General features: G+C 42.7%; 1 protein-coding gene across 1 annotated transcript; it reads right to left on the bottom strand.

Moving 5' to 3' along the window:
* Positions 1 to 28: 28 nt before the first annotated feature.
* LOC310693867 (vomeronasal type-2 receptor 26-like) lies at positions 29 to 13,533 on the bottom strand (the record flags this gene model as incomplete). Its single annotated transcript, XM_083476249.1, has 7 exons — positions 29 to 1,274; positions 1,743 to 1,869; positions 2,717 to 2,944; positions 4,149 to 4,994; positions 5,844 to 6,135; positions 7,541 to 7,689; positions 13,420 to 13,533. 7 exons carry the CDS (start codon positions 13,531 to 13,533, stop codon positions 373 to 375), a joined length of 2,658 nt encoding a protein of 885 aa, XP_083332375.1. The 3' UTR covers positions 29 to 372.
* Between the last annotated feature and the right edge of the window lie 2,052 nt (positions 13,534 to 15,585).

Here is a 15,585-nt window from a genome sequence, read left to right as displayed (position 1 = left end):
TATTGAAGAACTATTATCAGCAGGCAGGGGGGATTTTAGATTGTGATATGTAATATTGGGTGTGTAGATAATTGGTGGTGGGTTGAGAAATTATATGTCAGTTAATAACCTCACAAAATACTCCTTTTGGTTTCACAATGATTAGATTGCTGTCAGGACCATGGAGAGTAGTGGAAACGAATGAGGTGCCACGTGTATGGATAAATCATGGCCGATTGAGATATGATGAACCAGGACCAAAGTTAACTATGGAACTCAGTTTATATTAACTTCGTGTGTTCAATTAATTCATATCCAACTGACAATGATCTGGAAAGAAGTATTTCCAGTGACAAAGAATTGCCTGGACCAGCGAGTCACTCTTGTCAGTTCTTAATTCTTTGTTCTAATTAACTGCTCCCTGCTGTTCAGCTTAGGCCTCAGTAAAATAACATAGCATTTGGGGGTAAAGATGCAACCCAGTAACCCAAAACTAGAGGCCAAGATGGAGAAGATCTCCACAGCCACCATGTATTTGCCCTTGGTGCTCAAGTAGGTTGGAACAAAGGACAACCACACACTGCAAAAGACCAACATGCTGAAGGTGATGAATTTGGCTTCATTGAAACTGTCAGGCAACTTTCTAGCTAGGAAAGCCACCGTGAAGCTCACAATGGCCAGCCAACCCATGAATCCCAGGACACAATGAAACATGACGGTGGAGCCTTCATTACATTCTAGTATTATTTCTTCAGTCACTGAGTGCATGTCAACGTCTGGGAAAGGAGGAGAAGTTGCCAGCCATATGCTACAGATTGTGGCTTGAATAAGGGAGCAGGAAAGAACAATGGAGCTGGCCAATGGTTTCCCCAGCCACTTCCTCATGCTGGAGCCAGGCTTGGTAGCCATGAAAGCCAGAACCACAATGGCGGTTTTGGACAATATGCACGAAATGGCAACTGAGAAGATCATGCCAAAAGCAGTTTGCCGTAGGATGCATGTCAGCTTGTTAGGTTGGCCAATGAAGAGCAAAGCACAAAGGAAGGAGAGGAGGAGGGAGAGGAGGAGAGCGTAGGTGAGGTTCCTGTTGTTGGCTTTGACTAAGGGAGTCGCCTTGTGTTTCACGAATATTCCAAGCACTGCAGCTGTGATGGAAGAAAAGCAGACAGCAAAAGTGGCCAGACTGATCCCCAATGGTTCTCCATAAGACAAGAAAGTTTTATCTTTCGGAAGGCATCCATCCTTGTCACTGTTTGGATACTGATCTTCAGAGCATTCAAAACAGTCATCCATGTCTGAAAAAGAAAAAAGAAAAATACTATACTATACTTGTGAAGCCTTTTGCGCCCCGAAGAAATCAAGGCAAATGGCCAGAAAGCCTTGAATGATGGCTGCTGGATCAGTACTGGTAAAATATATATAGGTATTTGGCCCAATTATTTCTATATACAAGAGGGCTGTATTTACTTAGGATTCCAGAGCAATGCAGGTCTTCACTACAACTGAAAGAAGAGAAGTTCATCACCTGGATATCACCAATCCTAAGTTCTCCCTGTTTCCATCATCTCCTGCTATGCTGAAATCCTTATCTCTGAATTCCATGAGCATATGAGACTATGCTCCAAAACAGGTACATCTTACTGGTATCATTGGACACCATTCTCTTTCCTTCCTTCTCTACTTATTTTAATTTTCATGTACTGGATCATTCTTGACAATTCTTATAACTAGTATACCCCAAAAATAAATAAAAAATCTCTGACCCTTCTGATCCGAAATCTTCCCTTCTGGGCACGGGATGCAATCATAGCAGCAAGGCAGCTTCCCTTCCTTCTTGGTCCGACTGTAGCCCAATTGGCAATTCTCATTACACAGAGAAAGGGGTTGTGCCTGTCCAAAAAGGAAAGAAGATGGTAATTTCTGACTTAAACATGCCGTACCTGTTCCTCAGATTGGGCCAAATTTACTTCCCTGTTTCTCACACTGGCAGGAAGTCTGAAGTGCCCATCAGATCAGGATGACCATTCACATTACAAGGAGCTGCTGCCCTTGGTTCTTCTGTTGTTTGCTTCACAGCAATTGCCCTCCCACTGTCTGATACTGAATGTCCCCTGCTGAACACTGAGCAGGCCACAAACACCCTGAACCCACTTTTATGGGGCCTTTGAGAACTTTGGCTCACACCTCACCCTTAGGTTCTGGGGTGCTTCTGCTCTTCATTTATTTATTTTTACTGATTGATTTTATATTGAATAAATACATAAGTTGCCAAAGTTTCCTGGTTCTGTGTGTCTTGCTTTCTTCTCACAATTATATGTTTCAGACTTTAGGTGATGAAATTTGCTTTGTTGCTTCCTAACCATGTAAGTTTTTTAGCTGTGGGCTCCTTTGAACATTATCTGAGAATCTCAGCGGTCCAAACAAGGTATTGTTATGTTATGCTACAGCAATGTTTTGGGTAACAATGAAGAACAGTGAGGAGGTTCTTCTGTACTTTGTTAAATTCAGTTATTAATAAGCCCACCTATCCAACTTCTTTCTATATCACATTTTGCCATTTTAAGCTTCCCACTGCCTGTGCTGTTTTCAGTTGAATGTTGGTTCCCTGTCTTCTTCAGGAGGTGAGTTAAATCACAACTAGTTGCATCTTGGAATAGCTGTTTCAGAGTTTGAATAGTGAACCCCCTTTTTATTAGCATTGAGGAAATGTCTGGGGACACTCTGAAATGGACCTTACCTGGTTGAACCTGATGGGCCAGTTGATGGTATCATCATGAATGGAGAGTCTCTTGCTTGGGGGAGCCTGGGGGTTCATCATTCCAACCTTAACTCTGAAAAACGAGTCATTTGGGAATGTGATCCAGTTGATGATATCCAATTCAGTTACCAAATCCCCCTTCTGGCTAAATGAAACCTCTTCCCCGGCACTATTGTTAAATGAGATGCCTCTCAGAAAGTGGTGGAGCTAAATTAGTGAAGAGAAGAGGGAAGAAATCCATGAGGGTATTAGAAAGATACAGATGTATAACAGGATGATATTATTTGCCTCCAGTTGTTGGCATCTGTTTGTCTCGAGAACAATGGAGTGTGGCTCCAGGGGTGAGGTCAACCCGCTGTGTTAGCAGCACTGAAGTGTCCTCCCCAGATTGCAAGCCTGGACAGTCCTGGGCTGCCCAGAGGACAAGGCTCCCCTGTCAGTTTTGCTGATGTGGTCGAAAGGAAAGCAGAGCAGGACGTTTGGCACCAGCTTGGTTTCAGGGGTTACCAGAAGGAAGCATAGAAAATAACATCCATCCGCCTTAGAAACTCCACTCTGGATCTGTGTAGGGCTTACTTTTTAGCCTTTTATTCTCTGGAAGATATCCCAGAAGGTAGCAGAAGTGGAGAACATTCATTTCAACTCTGCACAAGGTCAAGATCATGGATTCTGTTCACAGTAATTCTAACAGCTCATCCACACCATATATTTAAAGAACTCTTGTTACAGTCATGGTTTCCCCCAAAGAATTTGGAAAGGAAAGTAGCTTAAAAGAGTTGAGAGTTGTGAGGAGACCATCAAGAAACTACTGTTCGCAAGATTCCTTGGTGGAAGCCATGGCTCTTAAAGTGAAACAAGAGTGCTTTGATGTTGCAGATTTGCCCCATGTGTTTTAAAATGAAAGATACAGCAGTCCTATCACATTTCTATGCTGAAAGATGAGGGTAAGAAGAAAAAGAAAAAAATATGGTGCTGGAGGAGACTCTTGAGAGACCCATGGACTGCAAGAAGATCCAACCTATCCATTCTGAAGGAAATCAGCCCTGAGCGCTCACTGGAAGGACAGATCCTGAAGCTGAGGCTCCAATATTTTGGTTACCTCATGAGAAGAGAAGACTCCCTGGAAAAGACCCTGATGTTGGGAAAGATGGAGGGCACAAGGAGAAGGGGACGACAGAGGACGAGATGGTGGGATAGTGTTCTCAAAGCTACCAACATGAGTTTGACCAAACTGCGGGAGGCAGTGGAAGACAGGAGTGCCTGGCGTGCTCTGGTCCAGAGGGTCACGAAGGGTCGGACACGACTAAACAACAAGAAGAAAAAGAGCTTTCTAAACAGTCAAGGAACTATTTTTGCACCCTGAAAGATGGCAAACTATTCTATATTAGCAATATAGAATTAGCAACATTACCTGCCATGGCTGTGGATCCAGCCTAGTCCCTCTTAGTTCATCCAACATTACACTGTGTTTGAATCTGGAGAAATGCATGTTTTGTAAAGCATGTGCCACTGCCAAGACTGCATTGTAGATGCTGTAGCTGTGGGCAGTCATGCTCCTTTCAAAGACAGACCCAGGAAGAGTCTCAAGCTTCTCTGTCCCAGTGCAGAGATCATTGTCTTTCTTTTCAAAAGAACAAAGAAATGCCTCTTCCCAGAAAGTTCTGATGAAGCCATCCTCCCTTTCTGTGACAGGGTTTCTCTTCTGAAGAAATTTCTGGAATCCTAGATGATTGGCTGAATGAACTGCAAATGAAATGGCACCATGGAGAAAGTGTATGTCCCAATTTCTTTGAAAGGAAAACGATGTAAAATCCATCTGGGCAGTCATAATCCAGACTTTTGCCTTGATGTCCACTGGCATATTGATTGTTTCTGCCAAGGTGGGCATTACTCTCAGTGCCATCATGGTCTGAATTTCACCAATCACAACCACGACATTGGCGGTGCTGCCCATAATAACACTGATTATTTTAGAATAGTCCTCCATCATTTCCATAGACTCACCTGAAAAGGTTAGTTTGGGAAATGTTTCTGTATAATCGCAGCAAATACCTCTTCCAGCAAACGTGGGAAGGACGTTTTGTACAAATCTCTCTCCGTTGTCATCACTCAGAGTCACCACTCCAATCCACATCCAGCTGAAATGCAGCAGTAGCTGGAGAATTCCATTATACTGATGAGCCACATCAGAGAACATTCGGTGAAAGAACTCTTCTTGGATGTGGTTACTAAGCATAGGAGAAGAGCCATAGATGAACTGAAAATAATTGTAAAAATTATGCTTGCAAATTCCATCCACTTTGGTGTTTTTATATACCCTCTTATGGTGAATGAACACAGATGAGACTGCACAGAGAAAATTTAATTTAAAAAACAACAACAACACAGACATAAAAGTTGAATATTGGGGCCCTATATGAAGTGGCTAGATTTCTTGAAATACTTCAATTTATACCTTTTTTTTCACTCAGACACCCATAGAGTCTAAGGTCTTTGCTGCCCTTATATTTTCAATAAAGGGAAAGGCACTGCAAGGGTCACTTCTCCCTTAAATTTCCTATGTGAATGTGAGCATCAGAACATATAAGCAAACAGTATCAGCCACGTGAACACAGAATAAAGAGCAAATATAGCTAGTTTCTGTTGAAGAATCCATAGGACAGCTCTTTGAACCATAAATTGGGGGAAATAAAATTAAAATGCATTTGTAAAGGCCATTGAGCCCAATCAAGCAATGATGATTTTTGATGACTGGACTGCATCTGAACCTCAATCATGGATTCTGTGCTGGAATGCTTAAATATTGGAGAGGAGGAAATTAGCCTTCCCTGCACTGAGAAATCAAACATGTCATGCAGAATTCAAGACAGAATGGTTGTTCCTCGTATTCTGGTGTATTATGTGCAGGGATGAGTTTTGTTCATTGTGAGTCATTCACACTTTGTAATATCAACCTGGGGCCTTAAGGGATAGACTCTAATAGAAATGTGAATAGCATCCTAAATGGCCACACTCAATGCACACATCTCTGTGAATCCCTCAACCTACAGCGTGGAAGGATGCAGTGCAGGAGAAACATGAATGGCTTCTCCAATGGCTCTCTTACCTGTGGCATCTTGTAGATACTCAGGACCGTTGCCATGGGGAGACAGATGTCAGAATTTGGTCCCCCGATGACGGCTACTGGACTGTTCTCAACACCACACTTATAGTTAGGTATGAGTCTGCCCCATCCAGACAGCAGCTCCATGGAGCCATGATAGGTCCAGCTTGCAACGAAATGGCTGTTCAAGATGTGGAATCCCAGAGTGACATTGGGCAAGATCTGTGGGTTATCATTTATCTCCTTTACAGCAAATACCAAAGCCACAATGTGCTGGTAGAGTTGTGTCATGAGCCTGCAATGAGAGGTCCATTTTGCATCTTCTATAGAAAAGGACATTGTCTACATATCTACTTATCTCTCTAATGAGGGAAAAATACATCAGATGAGAACAGACATTTAGCCTTGAATCCCATATTATTTTTTGAATCTGTTAAGAAATATTTCTATCATGTCAATCCAGAGAAGCTTCTTCTGATTCTTATCTTGCTCAAGTCCTATGCAATATTTCAAATGCATAGAATAGGCTTCAATTATACTTCACACCACCTTTCACTCCAAATTCAGGGTGATCTACAATAGATATAGCACACCCAATAAGATGCTAAGTTGGGGTTTTGAAATTCCATGTGTTACTCCCTTGATCCACTGCTCCCAGGGCCCTATGGCCTGCAGGTAGGAGCATCTCTGTTTGAACAATCTAAGCTTGATTACTACTACAACTACAAATGCTGATAAATCAGCACAGGCGATTCAGGTGTTCACATCCTTGAATCTGCATACTATTAACAAGGCATCTTGAATTAGATCTGATCGCTCCTCAGTGAACTCAGGTGCCTGGAAACTTGAAGCAACAAATTTTTTGTTGCTTAAAAAAATAATGAGGCTCAGAAGGGAAACAGCCTGGGATTGAGTTGAAGAGGGGGTGTGATCTTCCATTAAGGGGTGTGGTCTCCAATTAATGGAGAGGTCCCTCTCCCAGGGAAAGGAAGCAACATCCCAAAAAACTGGATGGAGAGGAAGAAAAGCCCAGCCCTTCTTCCCTTGATAACCGATCCTCATTGGAAGGGTAAGATTTAATTCACATCATTTATCCTGGGCATCCAGGTTACTATATCCATCACTCACCTTCCCTTTGCAAGTCAGTGGAGTGATCTGCCCAACCCACCACAACCTTTGGGATACCAAGGCCATTTCTGGCAGGCTGAGATTTTCCCCACTTTATTCTTTCCTGAGAGTGCATAATCTGTTTTCAGCCTCCACCCCTGTCCCCACAATTCCTATTGTGTCCACCTCAAGTCCGCTCAGGCAGGAGAACCACTGCAGCAATCATTCTGAAATATGACAGAACTTGTTCCTTAGAGGAGGTGAGCACACCTACAAACTGCACCCAAATTATAGCAGGTTGGACAAATTCAATGATGCACAAGAGAAAATAAATACATCTGTCATTGCTACTATTAAAGTTTGAAACGTGGTAAACTGGACTTGCTTCATTAACATTAATTTAAGACTATGGTAGACACTCTTAGCAGAAATGGGCTCGACCTCTCAGGTCCCCACTTCCCCGCCCCAGATAAAAGCACATCAAACGCAGAAGCACAATAATTACTTATAAGGAAAGCCGATTGCACCAACAGCAAAATATGAATACATTTAATATGGATGCATTATATTGTTAAATAAACACAATTCCTTACATCTGGTCATCAAAGAGTTTAGCAGAGGGACGTTCTTTGAAAGTTATCTTGTTTACAAATGTATAGACCTGAGACATGATGCCAGCAACCATGAGGTCTCCTGACTGATAATATTTGGGAAGAATGGGAAGAGGGTCACTGGTGGGGCACTGGACCAAAGGAATATTGCATGTAGTTAGAGGCAGCAGTATTAATAGTAAGATCACAAATGCTACCATCTTGCAGGAAAACTCTTTACTGCAAAGGACACTTCATCTCTTTGTAATGCAAGAGTCCCTGCCTTAAATTAGTACTCCAGCAGCTGATTTGAAGAACACAGAACTGAAGAATCAATAACCAGATGAAAGAGCCTTGCATTTCTATAGCCTTAGTTTACATTTTGAATGTGCCCACTTGAACTCTCCTGGGTTGGGGAAATATAGCTGTGATTATGATTAATTTGATAATTACAGGAGACATAACTTATGGCAGCTGTTGTTTATGAATCACTCATCATTGTTAAAGAAATCATGTTCCCCCCCATTGCAAATGTCTTCTTTGATCCTGTTCAAAGTTATAGAGAATCACAGGAGAGAGGGGAAAATAGAAGATTTGTACTCCCTCTCCCATGGAAATGGAAAAACTTTTGCACTTTCCTCCATGTGTGATGGAGGTGGGCAAGGCTATATGTCAAATTAGAAGAGGCTTGGGGTGGTATTCAATATTCGTCCTACTCAGAGTAGATCCATTGAATTTAATGAGCATGACTAACATAGGTTAAATAATTCAGGATTTAGTTGAATGCACCCCTTGGTCTCCACCTTTTACAAGAGCAGCAGTTCATAAATCTAGTCAGTTGCAGTCTTGCATAAATCTAGTCAGTTGCAGTCGCTTTCTGGAAATGGCACCTTTTATGTATTTATGCATATTTAGTTCATGTATATTGAGTGGTTAAAATAAAATTCACTTAATGCCTCATAGTGTCCCTGTTTAAACTTTAGAAAATATCTGAAGGCAGCCCTGTATAGGAAAACTTTTAAATGTTTTATGTTTTTGTTAGGATATTTCCGTTCCACCTTAAAAGGGAGCAGGCTTTGTGAGTCAGAGTCTGCACATGTCCTGTTCACAGGATGTTTATGTTTGCTATTGCTTTCGTTCTCTCTGTGTCGGAGACACTGACGCAGGCAGTCATGTCTTTCTTTGTTCTGATCAACGCTGAATAAAGCTTGTAAATAATGCTCTCCTGAGTGCAACTTTTGGCTGTGCATTATCTGCTGAGAGAGTGTGCATGAGCTCTAGAAGAAACTCATGTCGCTAATTGCTGATACTGCGTGACTACGGGAGGTCGATGGATCATCCGGCAGACGGCTTGGGGCCATGATGGACTTTATCTCCCTGGCAGTATCCCAACAGTTTTATTATGTTTTTATATATGTTGGAAGCGACCCAGAGTCAGCCTAGTCAGATGTGCAGGCTATTATTATTATTCAGGCCAGAAATATGGGGTGTTAGGGGAGAGGTAGTACCTCTGGTGGGGGGGACATATCACGCTCCTGGTGTAGTTGTTCTACCTTTCCCTCCACCCTACACTCAGCGCTTGCCTGTGGCTCCTAGAAGCTGTGAGTATGTGACAGCAGCCACACCCTGGGAATGGCTTTGACTGGCCAGCTAAACTAGATGAGGGTAGCTGATGGGTCTCAAATCACTGATGAGTTAGGGACTTATCCTGCAGGCAAAGACAGGCTCTTGCGGATTGAGTGGATGAGAACAATAGTTTTTCTTCTGTGAAAGACCTACACTGGCTCCCAGTACGTTTCTGAGCACAATTCAAAGTGTTGGTGCTGACCTTTAAAGCCCTAAACAGCCTGTTTAGGGAAGAATGGCAGATGAAGTTGATGGACTATATGGAACTGGCGGAAATGACTGGCAGAATCTGAGACCAGGGAGAAGTGTCATTGGAAGAAGACTGGAAAAGGTTTAAAGACTATTTACAGAAATACTGTAAAATTAATGAATGTTAGAAAAATGTTGGAATGAAGTTATATGGCTTTAGTAGAAACGTTATAAGGAATTAAGTATAAATAGATTAATAGAGAATTAAAGGGGAAAATAAGGTTAGAATGTGTTAAGATAATTATAGGATAGAAAACAGAGGAAGATGGAAAGGAATTGCTGAAACAATTAACAGAAGTGGAATACAAAAAGGGAGGTGTGAGGAGGTCGTGGAAATAAGTGAATGAAAGATAAGATATTGAAATTGTTTGATGTGTTTAACTGTTTTTGTTTTGTTTTGTTAGTTTAATGTGTTAGTGTTATGTAGTGTTTTGGTATTGTATTGTATTGTTTTTGTAGTGTTTAAATTGTTGGAAAAGTAATAAATATTATTTTTTTTTAAAAAAAAATTAAAGCCCTAAACAGCCTCGGTCCTGTATACCTGAAGGAGCATCTCCACCTCCATCGTTCTACCGGACACTGAGGTCCAACGCCGAGGGCCTTCTGGTGGTTCCCTCACTGCGAGAAGCCAAGTTACGGGGAGCCAGGCAGAGGGCCTTCTCGGTGGTGGCACCCGCCCTGTGGAACACCCTCCCACCAGATGTCAAAAAGAAAAATAACTACCAAACTTTTAGAAGACATCTGAAGGCAGCCCTGTTTAGGGAAGCTTTTAATGTTTAATAGGTTATTGTATTTTAGTGTTTTGTTGGAAGCCGCGCAGAGTGGCTGGAGAAAGCCAGCCAGATGAGTGGGGTATAAATAATAAATTATTATTATAATAATAACTATCCCTCTCAGTTTGCTGTCATCTGCAAATTGGATGAGCCTCAATTGCTTCGTCCAAGTAGTTTATAAAGATGTTGCAGCCTGCAGCCCCCACTTGACACTTTTTCTCAGAATGACAAGCAACCATTAATGAGTTCTCTTTGGGTTCAGTCAGACAACCAGCTACAAATCCATCTAACAGTTCCCTCATTCAACCCACAGTTTACCACCTTCCTCGCAAAAATATCGTGGGGGACTTTGTCAAAAGCCTTTCTGAAATCAAGATACACTATGTCCACAGCATTCCCCTGATCCACCAAGCATGTAACTCCGTCAAAAAAACTAAGAAATGAGATTCATCTGACGTGCTTATTTTTGAGAAACCCATGCTGGGTCTTGGTAATCACAGCATCCTTTTTAAGTGCTCACAGACTGTTTCATTGTGTGTTCTAGGAGCCTTCCTGGTTTTGACGTCAAGCTCACCATTTGGTAGTTACCCAGGTCTTCTTGTTCCCTCTTTTTGAAGATAGGAACAACATTTGCCTACCTTCAGTCTGCAGAGACCTCACCTATTCTCCAAGAATTCTCAAAGATCTTAGTCAAAGGCTCTGAAATTACACCTGCAAGCTCCTTTAGTAACCTTGGATGCAGCTCATCAGGCCCTGGAGATCTGAATTTATTTAAAATAGCTAGCTGTTCCCTTACCTCCTCTTTTCCTATCTTGGACTACATCTCCCTTCTTACATCATTTATTTTGTTATCTCCAGGTTGGACACTGCTTTCCTTTTGGGTGAAGACAGAGGCAAAGTAGGGGTTGAGTAGTTCTGCCTTCCCTCTGTCACCTACCACTTGCTTGTTCTTCCTCTTGCTTTGAACATAGCCAAATAAACATTTTTTTAGAATTACTTTTAACCTCTCTTGCTTATTCTGAGCTTTAAGCAGCCTGATCTTCATCCTAAACTGTTGTATTTTCCTCCTTTGTGATTTCCCCTTTCTTCCATTTCTTACACATGTCCTTCCTGACTCTCAGCTCATCTGTAATCAACTTATGCAGCCACATTGGTTTTCTTAGATGCCTCCCACTTTTCTTTCTGGTTGGAATTGTTGGGCCTTCAGCATTTCTCATTTAGAAGCTCCCATTCCTATTGGTCTCCCTTCTATTCATTCCAGACTATGGGACCTCACCCAGTAGCCCCTTAAGCTACCGGGGCCTCTATGCATACTTTCCACTTTGGATCCAAGACATGGGCGGAAGTCAAAATTCTGGGGGTGGAAGTGGCGGCAGTATTGGCAGCAGCAGCAGCACTGCCCCTATCCTCTACTGGGCTCTGGCGGCCACAGCTTCCTCAGGGCTGCCTTTCACCACCAGACTGCAGCTCCACTCCCAGCTCAGGCCTGAGCATGAGGTGGAAGTAGCAGGGAGAAGGAGGAGTAGGGGCAGTGGCCACCTCTCCTCCACTGGGCTCCAGCACTTGAGGAACTGTGAAGGCCGCAGCTTCCTTGGTGCTAGCCCAGTGGGAGGGAGAGAAAGAGCTGCCTTTGAACAGCCCCCACCACTGCCAGAGGGGCAGAGAGCACCCAGAGCCCCTTTGCCTCCTGCTCCCCCTGGGCCAGCAGCCACTCATGGCCCACTCCTTTCCATGTGCTGCCACCACCTTCCTGCTGAGCTCACAGTTCCCAGGGGCCATGCGCTCTGCACACCCCAGTGGTGCCAGGAAGCCACATTGATTGATATTTTATTACGACCATTGGCCCGTCACACGACAATTTCCCATACCAACATATATGTACTTAAACCTCCAAATCTGAAACAGCCAAAACTTACAAGGAAAAAAAAAACCAGACAAGAACCAAAGCAAAACAAAAACAAAAGACCAACATCATACATTACAATAAATTTGCAACATAAACATCGCCCTCTGCTCATAAATTAATAAGAGACATCAATGGTGATATCACCTAATTACATCCTAAAACATAGATCATGGTTTAAAAGGGTTATCCGAGCCGCACAGGAGACCGTTTTTCTTCTTTAGGGATAGGACGCTGATCAAGAATCTGGCAACCGTGAGTGATCTTAGGGGGTCATCATCATTTAATAGATATCTCAGTTTGGCTTCATTCGAATTATCGGCGATTCCCTTTAAATATTGAGCAAGAAACTTGCTCCTGGCCGATGAGTGAAAAGCACAATCAAGGATTATGTGATGCAACGATTCCGGTGCCCCACAGTTACAATCACATAAGAGCGATATCTGTCCATTGGAGAATCTATTTCTCAGCACATTCGATGGGAAGGTGTTGAATCTTGCCTTTATAAAGGCATATCTATGAGCCGAGGAAGTTAAGGAATTCAAATAATTTGGGAGCCGTAAGAGGGGTAATAAACCAAGGTTTAGAGGTGAGCAGGTACCATTGCCCAACACCATTTTCTGCTGCAAGTCCATCTCCTCTAGTTTACAGGTTACTGTTCTTTTAGCTGGAACTATGTCCTGCTCTAGTAATTTGGATGGGGAGATTCCCATTGCCGTAATTTTCAGTTGTAAATTTTTTACCCATGGGCTCTGGAAATCATCTCTCCACATACATTGTATCAAATACAAGTTTGGGAGATTGTGCCATAGAGATAACCAGTGACAAAGTATGTGCTTCCACAGGGCGTTTTCCAGGGATACAGTATTAAGTTCCATGCGTAACGCTGTATTACTTACACAGTTGGGCAGTTTCAATATCCCTCTTAAAAACTGATTTTGAATAACCTCTAGGTGAGATAGGTTGACAAAAGTCCCCCAGGTTGAGATGGCATAAGCAATTGTCGGGATCACCTTGGCCTTGAAGACTTTCAATGCCGATGGGATGTGAAGGGCCCCATCGGTGAAGAAGAATCGCAAGATCGCCAAGGAGATAGCTTTGGCTCTGTTTGTAACATAAGCTACGTAGGCCTTCCATCTGAAGTTGTGTTGTAACCAAACTCCCAAGTATTGGAATCTATAGACTTGTTCGATGACTCTCCCATCAATTCTCCAATTATGGAGTTTCCGGCTCTTTGAGAAAATTAGGATCTTAGATTTTCCATAATTAATTGTAAGGGAATTTGCATTACAATATGATCCAAAAATTTTTAAGGCCCTCCTGAGACCTACTCTAGAAAAGGAAAGGATGACTGCGTCATCCACATATAGTAACAAAGGGCAGCGATAAAGTGCTAGGTGGGGCGCATGAATCCTTTCTTGAGCCTCTATTAGGGGAGTCCTCATGTCGCTTATGAACAAAGTGAACAGGAATGGAGCCAATATACAACCCTGACGGACACCTCTGTTAATGGGAATTGAATTTGTGAGATCACGCTCCGGGGCAGGAAGCCACAGTTATCCATTGGGGCTGGGAAAGGTGAAGCAAAGCGAAGAGAAGGGCTGTCTTCGCTTCCTCGCTCTGCCAACCTGGCACATCAATGTTTTTCAGCTACCTCTGCACGCTCTGATTGGAGGAGAGGCTGGCTTCTCCCAGCAGCCACCACAACTGCCTTCTTTCATTGCTAAACTTATTTAAACACCAAGAAGAGCAGAAAGTTGTGCTCCTCAATGGTGGCTGCCCAAAGGAGGACAGATGGATCCCAGGACATTCCTGGATCCAATCAGAGAGCAGGCTGACTTCTTTGAATCTGGGATGCCCTGCTCAAGAGAACAGCTCAAGAGAACAGTTGAGTGCTATGTTCTATGTATTCTGAGTTCTCCCTATGGCCTTCCTCCAGCTTATTCACTTCTATTTCTTCTTTAAAGGAAGTGGAATTAAGTGGAGGGATATTAGGTGGACCTAGGAGATCAGGGTTAAAATCACCAATCACTGTGTGATCTTGAGCCAGCTGGCTGCCTTCTCCCTACTAGTTTTTGTAAGCCAGTAGTGGGAAGGGTCAAATACAAATGGAACACAAAACCCACAATTCCTCTTTGAGCCAGCTTTCCATTTTTCATTGAACTGGGAAGGTTCATAGGAACCCAGGTTGCTTGCTTAGGAACAACACCGTGAAGACCTCAGGAGAACTTATAACACCCTGCCAAGCTTTAGTCTCCAAGTATAGCCTTTCCCTTAGGTGCTTCCATCAACAGGGACACTGCAAATCCAAGAGTGTTTGACCATGCAACAATTGTGCTGCTCCAAGAACGCTCATACCTAACTTCACGCTGTGGGGTAACAGTGAAAACTCAAGAAGAATCTTATATATTATCTCCACCCCCAATAAATAGGAAATATTGGGATTTCAGTTTGTCTCTGTCAGTCACTCTGTCAATTTCATGACCTTACTGCCCTTTCCCTTCCCACATGCCACAACCACATGTATTGTATGTTTCAAGTTGTACCACTGCATTTAAGCCTCCATTGTCACCTTCATGAGTCCCCCACATTGCTTTCCAACTCTAAGATGACAAAAGGAAATTCCCCACTTCAATAGGCATTGATCTATATTTGTTAATATGCAGTAACTAGTCAGTTTCAGCTGTGAGTCCATGCAATGTGGGATTTCTGAAGTCTTTAGAAAAACAGATGTCTGCATACACTAACCATTTCTGTAAGGAAATGTAACATTCTGCATTGCACCTGCAACTGGAGCCGGTGTTATTTTAACTATTTTCTCCCTTCCCTTAACTCTTGTACAAGGAAACATCCCTGAAAAACATGTCTCCATTGGTAACACATGTACAGTTGGGGAAAATGGTGCAGGTGTGATTGAGGAAGAGTTTTGGGAAAACTAGGAAGCTCCCTTCAGGGCACCAGTTTGCAGCTGGACTGCTTGATGCCTGGGGCACTCACAATTACAAGAGAACTACTCAATAACAAATATGCATTATTATTTTAATCTTACTTTAAGTCACAGAGCTCAATGCTCTAAGGAGATACCTTAGTAATTATCTCAAATTGCTGGGTTTCATCATCCATCTTGCCAAACCCCATGTACATTTTATCAGGCCATGAACACAATCAATATCAGAGTGCGGAAGTGTATATAAAATAAATCCTGTCATTCAGAGCCCTGATGAGAAATTCTGAACATGCAGGTTTTCATGGATCAGATCTTTGGCATTTTCTCTTTATCAAAACAATCCAGAGTCATTAAATGAATGTTCTTGTAATGCAGTTTATGGTAGATGAGATAGAAATCTGACTTTCCGCATCCCTGTTGGCCCCAAGATGGTCGGAACATTTCTGCTGCAGATTCTTCTCTTCCTGTGGCTACAGTTGCCTCCAACTGAGAGCAAGGAACACTCTGCTAGATGCACCATGATGGAGCCATTCCAGCTTCCATACCAGAA

The sequence above is a fragment of the Podarcis liolepis genome (assembly GCF_965112155.1).
Source record: "Podarcis liolepis genome assembly, chromosome: 15".
Classification (NCBI taxonomy): domain Eukaryota; kingdom Metazoa; phylum Chordata; class Lepidosauria; order Squamata; family Lacertidae; genus Podarcis; species Podarcis liolepis.
The sequence above is the reverse complement of the archived record's forward strand: the minus strand, read 5'-3'. Positions and strand labels throughout refer to the sequence as shown.